The sequence below is a fragment of the Halyomorpha halys genome, unplaced genomic scaffold, assembly GCF_000696795.3.
Source record: "Halyomorpha halys isolate HHAL.00 unplaced genomic scaffold, Hhal_1.1 Scaffold267.1, whole genome shotgun sequence".
In the NCBI taxonomy this organism is placed as follows: Eukaryota; Metazoa; Arthropoda; class Insecta; order Hemiptera; family Pentatomidae; genus Halyomorpha; species Halyomorpha halys.
The window spans coordinates 1,056,914-1,068,499 of record NW_027111312.1 but is presented as its reverse complement, the minus strand read 5'-3'; the positions used below and the strand labels follow the sequence as shown (position 1 = coordinate 1,068,499).

The 11,586-nt window shown below is 30.6% G+C and overlaps 1 protein-coding gene across 1 annotated transcript in view; it reads left to right on the top strand.

Moving 5' to 3' along the window:
• The window catches only part of LOC106680556 (uncharacterized), a 19,124-nt gene extending 9,666 nt beyond the window's left edge, over window positions 1-9,458 (top strand). The window contains exons 3-5 of the mRNA XM_014420337.2: window positions 3,966-4,110; window positions 4,905-5,029; window positions 9,245-9,458. Of these exons, the coding sequence (XP_014275823.2) occupies window positions 3,966-4,110; window positions 4,905-5,029; window positions 9,245-9,443 (469 nt within the window). The 3' untranslated portion in view covers window positions 9,444-9,458. The remainder of the gene's footprint in view (window positions 1-3,965; window positions 4,111-4,904; window positions 5,030-9,244) is intronic.
• Window positions 9,459-11,586: the final 2,128 nt, after the last annotated feature.

The following is an 11,586-nucleotide window of genomic DNA, read 5'->3' as shown; positions in this document are numbered from 1 at the left end:
TAATCGATATATGAAATGAAATAAAAAATAATTTTACTCTGGGACATATGTCCCCTAAGAATAAATGCATGGTTCATATATTATGATTTTGTCTGGCAAGCATTTAAAAGTTTCCAGTAAGCAAAATGAAATAACATTGTGATATTGGCTTAACTACTGTTTATAATTTTAATCAATATATGCCTATTTATATTGCTCACAATGATGCGGAGGTTTGGTTATGCAATAAGTGAAGAAATAGGTGTTGTTTAAAGATAAGAGTGGATGAGGATTGACGAATGGAGATGGGAAGAGAATTCCAGAAGGAGGTTGTACCTATGACGAAGGATTTGCTGAAGAAGGTTCTATAGGCAGGCATATCTAAATCGATCGGTTGGGATCTAGTGTTTAATGAATGGATGGATAAACGAAGAGTGAGAAGATCATGGATATAGGTAGGTTTTTTTAAAGTAGGAACTTGGAATAGGAAAACACTGAGGAGGTATTGCCTTCGGGAGGTCGGTTGGTCACTTCAACTCGATATACCAGCATTATATACGCCTAGTAAAACATATGGTTTTCTATCCCCTACCTTTGTTGCCTCAATATCCCACTAAAGTCTTGTTGCTTTTCTAGTTTTTGTGTTGTTCATTTTTACCAGAACTTCGTTGAATCATACAACTTCGACCTAGGGCAAAACTTCAAGCAATATTGCTAGTTCCTTGTCATTCGAGTTGTATATTTATTATTGTTTGAGTTGACTTTTTGACCGTGAACAATTGAAGATAATTAAAAATTGAGATGAATTAGGTATTGACCTTGTGAGACACAATATGAGATGTCATAGTTTTTATGCTTTTTCCTTCTGTGTTTCTACTAATGTTCGTGATAGTAACAGTGAATAGAAACATATATTCCAATTATTCACAGTTAATGAAATGTGTTGAAAGAACTGTAAAAAATAGTAAGCACTTCTATGTCTAAGAGAACATTTTTATAATTGAATAAATAAATAAGCCAATGAATAAACTTATGAGACATGAATGATATATGATTGATTAAATAAACAGAATGATTTGCAATTCATCATTTACAGTGGTAGAGTTATAAAACGTGAAGACAAGATATCGAACCGGCTTTCAACAATTACACTTCTTTGTTTAGAGATTGGTGCAAATCTAATAATTTTAAGCTTGAGTCATCTTACACTAAATATTCATTTCGTATAAAAAATATGAAATATTTTGGTTGATCAGTGATAAATTTATGTTGCGTAGGATTAGAAATGTTATCTAATTCGAGTTATGTGTTTGATTATCTTTTTTTTTTAATTATCATTTCTTGGTCATAACTGATTTCTTATCCAAGACACTCAACTATCAATATTTATCCTTGCACTATCAGAGATGTAGGAAGTGTGCACTTGGTGATTTATTTTTACCGAGACAATAATTACTAGTAAGAACATCCTAAGAGCTTCTTCTCTTGAAATCCTGAAACATTTTGTTGATCCTTGAGGAGTATTTATTATTTGATCAAAATTTAGGAAGTTGTATTTATTTGCTTTAAAATTTTTTAACTTGCTATATTTTTCAAAGGCGGATTCAGCGTCTAAAAAAGTAAATGTTATACAAATAGTATTTTATTTTTAATATTGTTCATTGCAAAATTCGCCCTATCGCCTATTAGTCCAGTAAACGAAGCACTCACTTTTGGTTTTTTATAAGTTGCCTGGGTTTTATTGAGATTGACATTCAAAATCTAAATTTGCGACCGAAAGTTTATTTTTTTCAAGAAAATTCTTGACATTTTCGTAAATTTTTTATTCAATCCTCAATATTCTGAAAACAACTTCCGCATAAAAACATAATTCATACATTTTTATATTTTTTAGGAGTTTATTTAATATGTTAGCCCTTAAAGAGTTCAGTACTTTAAAAAAGAAACCGAGATATAATTTTTCAATAACTAGCATTTTTTTTCATTCGAAAAATTATAAATTTTTCAATAATATAAAATTGTAATTTTATTCTTTGAATCCAAAATCCTTCGTAAAATCCTCAATGCTCCTTATTTTGTTACTAATAAAACCATCCATAAAGACCTAAATGTTCCTTATGTAACCGATCTAGCCCGAACCCGATATTATTCCTTCCATAATAAACTCCCTAACCACCCAAACCCACTCGTTTCTAACCTTGCTTCCTCTTACATTCCTGGCAATTCTCCAAGGCGCCTGAAAAGAAGATGGCCTCGTGACCTTATATTGTAAACTGTTTTAGAGTTCTACTACTGGGTAGTTTCTCTACATCTTGTATCATATCATATGTCATTATGATCAAATTTACTGGTTGTATTTTTTTATACAGTTGTAAATATCAACAAAAAAAAAAAAAAAAAAAAAAAAAAAAAAATTCTTTGACGATTCCGGTACCCATTATTCAGACTATCTAACATTTGTTCCAACAAACACAAATTGTTTTTTTTTGTTCGTACCCTCCATTGAAAATAAGGAATACAATTTATTAGATATAATAATTAATTAGGTACAATGATGTCAGTTGAAGTGTGCTGCCTTCTTCTACCCACGGGTATTTTAAACAAACACAAATCCATGTTGAGAACAGTTTATGGCAATCAAAACAGCCCCAGTTGCGAGAAAGGACTGTTTCTGTTGTTATTTGCCAAAATAAAGTGAAAAAAAAGGATGATTCCTTGATTTTCGAAAAATATGCTGCTTTACAAAAAAACATTTCGGGTTCAATTAAACCGACAGAGCTATAAGAACTTAATTTAAAAAATGTATGCATGTGTTTTTCGCGCAGTAGATAATTTTCAAGATATTAAGAATTGAATGAAAAATTAACGAAAACTTTAGATTTTTATAACCTACAATTTTTTTTTTTTTACTCTTCAATATTAGATTTATTTATTGATAGATATCACAATCTGCCACACAGTTGTGGGCAATAGGTAATAGTGATGAATGATCTCATACATACTAAAATAAAAAAAAAATGAATAAAAAAAAAAAATAATAAAAAAAAAAAAAACTCTCTTAAAATATATACAAACAAAAGAATAGACAAGATGAACTTAATCAAACTATCTGTTTGAAAAATAAAGAAATAAAATAAAATAATGATAAAATAATATATACAATATTTACCCAATTGACCTGAGGATCCCTGAGCCCACTCTATCCCCCACGTGTGAGCTCAAGAGATCCCAGCGCATCCCTCTCGCCGCATCACTGGTAATGAGCCAGTGGAGGCTGAGCAAGTGCGCTAAAGCCGCAAACACATAACCTATAATTGAGATATAATATTTGAGTTTGATAAGAGGCGTAAATAAAATTTTCGAGCTTTTACTCTAGGATTTATATTTTTTATGAATTGTGAGGGGTTTTATATATCAGATTTTAAGTACTTTATTAAAATGGTTCGAGCCATCGTAGCGCAACAGTACAGCATCTATTACAATCTGCACGTATTTTCAATTTGGTGCACAAATATCCTAGGCCGAAATCCTTAAAAACAAGAAAATAAGCGACAAATTCGGCTTACCCATTTAAAGCATGGCACGGACAAACAGATCTATCGCCAAAAATGGTTGCTTTTGATTCAGAGGTCTATAAAACCGATCATTTTTTTGAAACTGTCCACCGAACATTTGACCGGATTACAATACTCTTCTTACCAAGGATAACGATGATAAAGTAATGTTAAATATTATATAAATATGCTAACAATACCACTCTTCGTCGACGCTCCACTTTGCCTTAGATTTATCATCCCACGTGCTGAAATTGTATCTTAAGAGCTAAGTAAAACCGAATAGGTATGCGGTACCAGAATTTACCTTTAAAAAAGAATTTACCGTCAAAAACCCAAGATGATGTTTGTTCATTATTTTTTTCATGATTTAAATTAAAGTTGGTTTTACAAATATATTTGACGTTAATCAATATTAAATTACGTTTACAGGACCAATTTACCAAAAGAGATAATGGGCTATCCGGATTTTCCCATTCCTGATGTTCCAGAGGATAGATCGTACCTGAAGGCCAGTGAGATCTTGGGTTTCTTAAATGAATACGCAAAACGATTTGGCATCCTGCAGCATGTTAAGGTAATGGACATTTTTCATGTTTTGGTTAGTTATAAGAGGTATTTTCTTAAGTTTAAAAATTATGGGATATTAAAAATGCAGGAGAGTTTGCAACATTTGTTCTTGGCTTTGAAGGAGTTTATAAACTGAAAATATGGTACTATATTTACGAACATATGATATCAAGCCAGTCTGTCTGTCTATGACCTTCAAATACATACTTAAATATTACAGGAAGCCAAAGATCTGCTGTAGTTCAATCAGATTGATATTCAACTTTCTATTACAACTTTCGTTCTATTAAAACTTGAAGTCGGCAAGCTGATATTATACTTTCTGTTTTTAATTCTATTTATCCTTTTTTACTATCAAAAGAAGATCAAACAAGCCTGGATTGCACTGACAGAGGTTTTTGCGCTTCTAAAGTCTGTGGGGTCTCAACATGAAGCTAGAATCATTCAATTCGCTTCGATTTATATCTCATAAAATTATGAAATTTATAGGCCTTCAATTTTCGTTATTTTACTCCCCCGATTGGGTTTATATAATGCAGGTAATTTCCAAACAAGTCGTTAAAAAGGCTAGTTGTGTATAGCAACATTTTTATACGGGAGATAAAGAGTAATTTATCTATCTTCTGCTTTTTTTCTCTTCAGGAAATTAATTTACCTTCTCATCCTTTATTTAATTATTTTCACATTGGTAATAAAATTTTTTTTTAATTTTTAATAAGTTTAAAGATGCAGCGAAAATTAATTTAAACAAGAAATACATCTAAATATAGCTATTATTATATATATCGATTTTTTCTTCAGTTTCTACATCATGTTAAACTGGTTGAGCCAATAGGAAATGGCACTCAATGGAAAGTTACTGTAAATGATCTTCCGAAACAAGAAGAAACCTCTTCCGTCTTTGATGCCGTTATGATATGCAATGGGTAAGTTCTGTCACATAAAAACTTTGTAATTAAAAAAAAATATTTAAAAAATTTAGATACAATATAAAACTTTGAATTGTATTGAAGCTGGCTACTGATATGCTATCTGGGTGTTATATAAATGCATTTACATTCTTTTGTTTTTTTGCTTTTGATGAAAAATGGTTGGTTGATAACTCCTTAATCTTTACGATAGCATATGATCTAAATCTAGTTTATGTGACTAAACTGTTCTTACTTATCTAATTCTTTGCTATGATTTAGATGTAAGAATATGTTTGTTGAGTATTAACTGGGCGATAATTAGGTTTAGTAGCAAGAAAATATGTCACAAAAAATGCGCTTGTAATTTATATGAATAGACACATCAGGTGTCTATTAATTATGACATTACAAAATGTTTTATTACAAAATAAAAGTACTATATATATATATATTTTTGACAATATTTTATGTATGATTTTAGGGATTGGATTTGAAAATGGACAGCTTAAGTCCAAAAAGTTATCTAGTTTATGAGTATGAGTATGTGTTTTTACCAGGTAACTGATTCCCATTTTGAAATAATTTTCAAAGAGCTTTTACATGGTTATTTAATGTATTTTTTTCTTATTATAAAGATACTCTTATTTCTTAATATACATTCTTTTGGTTGAATCATACTTAATGTTAAGTCTTAAAAACTCAGAAAACTTTTGAGAAATCAAGGAAACGAAATGTTAGTCCGATTTTACGCTCTTGGACAGTGATATAACAAATAAAGGGACCAAGGCTTTCCATGTTCTTGAATTTTTCATTTTCTGTTTTTTTTTTTTTCAAGATTCCTGAAATAAATACTCATGTATTAACCGTACATACATTCTACCTCAGCCCTATTTCATAATACTAATAGTATTAGCTCATAAATATAAGTATAAAAACAATAATATATAAGCACTGATAATTTTTGTGTCATAATGGAATGGCAACTAGCGATACTTTAGGAGTTTAAAAAGTATAAAATTACAAATCAGTATTGTAAAACTCGGCAAAATTACTATTAGTTATGAACCTCCATGTTTGTCCGAACATTCCGAGACATAAAGTACGGACGTGACAAAGTTTCCTATAAACATTAATGATTATATTGATTTATATGATGCCTATATCGCAGGAAAGTTATTTTAATGACTAAAATAAACAAATTGTTTGAATAACAGTTCTTGTGGGTTATTAATATAATTTAAACATATTACATTATATTAATAACCAACAAGAACTGATATTTAAGCATATTACATATCAAAAATCCAGGACAATATTTTCGAAAAATCATGCAATTTATTTCTTTGTGGATTATTTTAGAATCCTTCATACTGATTTATTTTAGTTGATTTTATTATTCACTATTCTTCCATCATTTGAACTTAAATCTATATTGTCCACGTTTTTATAATATTTTTAAAAAATTTATGTAAAAAAATTATGTTGTACAATACGTTTCTTATCTTCGTAAATGTTTTTGTTTTTTCACGTCTGTGATTTAATAAAAGTGTTTGACAATAATAATGAAAATATCTCAACTACTTTAGGTTGTTTTGGTTTTTGTTGATTAATTTTTATGGCTTTACTTTGTGATAAGCCGTTGAAAATTTGAGATTTATTAATTGGTAAACACATTTATCACGGTTCTACGTCGGCTATAAAAAAAAATAACAGAAGCCTGTGTTATAAAAATGCCGCTGTAAACACCGCATGAAATAAGAAATTATGTTTTGTGTTCTTTTTATTAGCCACAAGACAATGTTTTAAGAATAAGTCAACAAGTGAATCTGATAACACTTACACTGTTTGATTAATCAAGATCATTTAACAAAAAAAAAAAAAAAAAAAAAGGTAAAAACTTGAGTGAGTGAGGTTAATGACTCATAGTCCTTTCAACAAGTGGTTCAACAAGGGGTTTAGAGGTGATTAAAACCAACAAAATTTTTGATTTTGGAGTAGTTGTGAGGTAAAAATACTGAAAGTCCTTACTCTTAGGAGGTTAGAAGAATGGAGGAGGGACCTAAAAGTCATATTTTTTCGCAAATATCGCGGAAGCTATACATCAATGATAAGGTTATCAGTACAAAATTACAGCATTGATGTTATAGATTTTTTTTTATATCTCATATAGTTTCAGAGATATCAACGCCTATATACGCTATCGCCAATTTCGTTTAAACAGTTTTTTTGCCTTGAGAGTGGGGTAGCTCAGTGGGATAGGCACTGTGTCCTAGTTACGTCCTGAGTTACAAAATCTTGTATTTCGGTTCGAATCCAGCTGTTGTATATATTAAATAACAATATTTATAATAATCACTAAATATTTCCTATTAAACATTGTGCTTCTGATTCTTTTTATCTCATAGTGAATACAATTAATTTCAATAACAACTTTTAATCTTTGAATCGATCATAGTCCAGTTCTGCATTTTTTTACATGTAAGCTTCGTACTTAAGCCCTCCGCTCTTTCATTGATTACAGGAAGAGTTGACTGGAACAAATTTAAATGTGACCTGGAAACTAAACTAGACTTAAACATTCGACTGAAGACAAAACAAAACATTGACAAAGCTGTTGAAAAACTGATCATCAATAAGAACAAGTATAACTAACAACACTTGGACTAATAGAATCAATAACAATAAGCAAAATAACCTGCCACAGCATGTTTGTATCTTATTAAGGGAAAAACGCAGAGCAAGATCGAAGTGTCAGTGATTTCCAACTGACAACACGTATTACACCAAATTGACTAACAAACTAAAAGTAGAAATTAGAAAATACAAAATTCAAAATTTAATTGACTTTATTAAAAATCTTACAACTACTGACAATTCATTATGGCGGACAACTAAAATGTTGCTGAATTTTAAAGACTGTAAACACTCTCATCTCATGGAATCTCAAACCTGGACCAGAACTGACGAAGAAAAATCGCAACACCTTTCTAAAACCTTTGTTCCGCATCGTGATATCCTTAACCCAATTCATCTTAAATGTATTGAAGCAGAATTAAATATTCCACTGCAAATGACCCTTCCACTTAAAGCATTTCATCCATCAGAAATATTCAGTATCATTAAGAGATTACCTAACCGCAAAGCTCCTGGATACGACCTAATAGCATCCCAAATCCTAAAACTTCTTCAAAGAAAAGCCATCCTATTCCTCATCTACATATACAACGCCATTTTCCGTTCCAAATATGTCCCTGACTCAGGGAAATTATCTACAGTCAAAATGATACCCAAATCCCAAAAGCCAGCAGAATACCTATCCTCCTACGGTCCTATAATTACATCCCATATTCTAAAACATCTTCTTCGAAAATCTGTTCTATTCCTCGCCTACATCTACAATGCTGTACTCATATCCACTTATTTTCCTGACCCATAGAAATTATCCATAATCAAAATGATTCTCAAACCTCAAAAGCCGCCAGAATACCCATCCTCCTACTATCTCTCTGTTACCTATCATGGGCAAAATCCTCGAAAAATTCATTTTGAAACGCCAATATCCCATCCTTGATTCCAATCATATAATACCAGATCACCAGTTTGTATTCCCAACATCTCACTGCACTATCCAACAATGCATCATGTGGTGGAAGTTGTCTTCTTTGGAGCGAACGTTAGTCTTTTTCGATGTAGAACAGGCTTTTGATCGAGTCTGGCACCCGGGTCTGCTTTACAAACTCTGTAAATTTCTATCTCCTACATGCTTTCTCATTATCCGTTCCTGTCAAACTCACAGATAATTCAAATTAAACAACAATGGTTCCTATTCATCCCTCTTCTCTTTCCTGCTTCCTAGTTTTTAACAAATAAAATCATCCATAAAGACCTTAATGTTCCATTTGTAACCAATCTAGCCTGAATCAGATATCATTCCTTCCATTATAAACTCCCTAACCATCAAAACCCTCTAGTTTCTGACCTTGCTGCTTCTTCCATTCCTGACAACCCCCGGAGATGCCAGAAAAGAAGATGGCCTCGAGACCTTTTAGTGTAAGAATATGATTAGAGTGTTACCAATGAGTAGTTTCTGTACATGCCTGTATTTCATTTTTATATTACATCAAATTTACTTATTGTGTTTTTATGTAAATACAGTTGTAAATTGCAATTATTAAATAGAAAAAAAAATTGAATTTTCAATTGGTGACTAAAAAGGAATATATGTTTCAGGCACTATCACACTCCTATTTATGCAGAACTTAAAGGGATTGAGTCTTTTCCTGGTGAGCAATTACACAGTCATGATTACAGAGATCCTGAAAAATTCACAGGCAAAAGAGTGGTCGTGGTTGGAGCTGGGCCTTCAGGAATTGATTTATCACTTGAAATAGCTTCAACAGCTTCTAAAGTAAATATAAGTTATTATTAAATAATGTATCAATGTGTATCGACTATCAAAAGAGGCTGTAGTAGTTCAGAGAGTTAACGTTTCACTTTAGCAACCTTGAGCCAGAAACGGTACCAATTCGAATCTGGCCTAGATGGGTTGAAATTTATTTGGTGACGGGCCCATGGAATGATTTTGTCCTTCACACTCTGGCTTGGATAGATTGATAGCCTGTAGGATAACCATTTTTGATTTTCTAACCTTCTCCAGCATACCTAATTCTAGAATTTCTAATGAAATTGGGTACTTTCTTTTATGGATTCTCATAGTTATACTTTAAAACTAATTAAGAGAAAAGATTAATAATCATATAATTTTATTTAAGAAAATTAACAATATTCTCATAAGAGGGACCATAAAAAATCCTGATAGCCATAATCTGAACAGCCAAAATATTGAGAACCCAAAATCTCCTTTGTTACAAATTCCTACAATCTAAAATATCGACATAATGAAATCTGACTTTATTTTAATATTTATTTATTGTTATTAATGTATACAAAAATAAATATAATTTGAAAACTAACTAATACTTTATACTGTAGTAAGGCTGCTACTATCTGCATGTGACCACTCTAGCTGCTGCTAGAACAATTACAAGTTTACATGACAGGACCTAGCAACTAAGATGTCAACCACTGTATATTTCAGTCAAACTATCCTCATGTATTAATTTGTAATAATTGTGTAAATAGTTTTACATAACTTGTGTATTACCATATTTATAGATTAATATTTTAAAATTCAACATGATTAACAGAATTGTAGAAATCCAGAAGTTATTTTAGGATTTTTTAAAACTTCTTAATGTATGCTAAAATAATTTAGAGGACATTGATTTTCTGACCTTCAAATCAGACACTTCAAACATCTGCACCTATGTCACACCGATGAAGGTCTGAAATTCAGATCAAAATGTCGGCACATATAAATAAGTTTAGTTTTTTTGTGTATCCTTACTAGTCACACTTCCAACCATCTTCCTCTTATGTACAAAGATAAGTAAAATTTGAAAATTAACAAATACTTTATTTCTAAAAGGATATACTATTTATGTATTATAAGCAGCATAATTATATAAATGAGCAGACTCTGAATACTTAACATGTGCTTTATTTCTATAAGGATATAATGTTCATTCTTCTACACTATATCTTTCATTTCGAACTACATTGTCCATTATCAAACATTCATCTATAATTCTAAAATCAATCATTTTGCATACATTTCAGCATAATTGCAATCATTAATCATTCATGTTATATATATATTTCAGTTATGGTTATGACGTTGCTCTGCATACAACTGTAGCAATAGACATAATTAGTAAACAACCTATTTATCATTAAATTTTTTATTCAAATAAATATTATTATTGGCATGTAGTGATATGATGAATTATCTGGTGATTAAATCGACAGACGCATGTTTGTATTTTGGTTTTTCCAGTGATTTGAAAACTTGACATTTCTGTTTAAGTCTTGAGTTATCAGGCTTCTTTGAAGGATTCAATCTTACAGAAGTTCATCCGTAATGGTTTGAATATTAAAAATATTTAGATTAGAAAGCCTAGATCCTATATCAAGTCCATGGCAAAATAATAAAATATGGACTATAATCCTTTATGCATTTTAGACCTGTTTGTCATATGATATACAAAATAATGAGGTGTTTATGGTTGACCATAGATTAATATGAGGAGAAGATGGTTGAGGGTGTGGTCAGCAAAAAAAAAAATAATTTGCTGACCGCATCCCTAACCATCTTCTCCTCAAATATACAAAATATATTTTAGAATATAAGTAATATCATACAATATATCTGTGTATCTAAAATGCTCTTTTCTGAGAATTTTTTGTTATCATCTGTATTTAAAAGTCGTATTCACAAAATCCATAGACTGTAGAAAAAGATGATAGCTGAATTGTTGCTAATTTCCTCATTGTTATTTAATTATAGGATTACCTTTTATGAAAAAAGTATGTCTTTGACTCATTACATGAAAACCAATCATAGAATAAAAAAATAAGAAAAACTATTAAATCAGCAGAGTTACTTTTTTTTAAAATTAATTTTAATCCAGTGTCTTATTTAACTAGAAATTTTAATATAGAATCTATAGAGT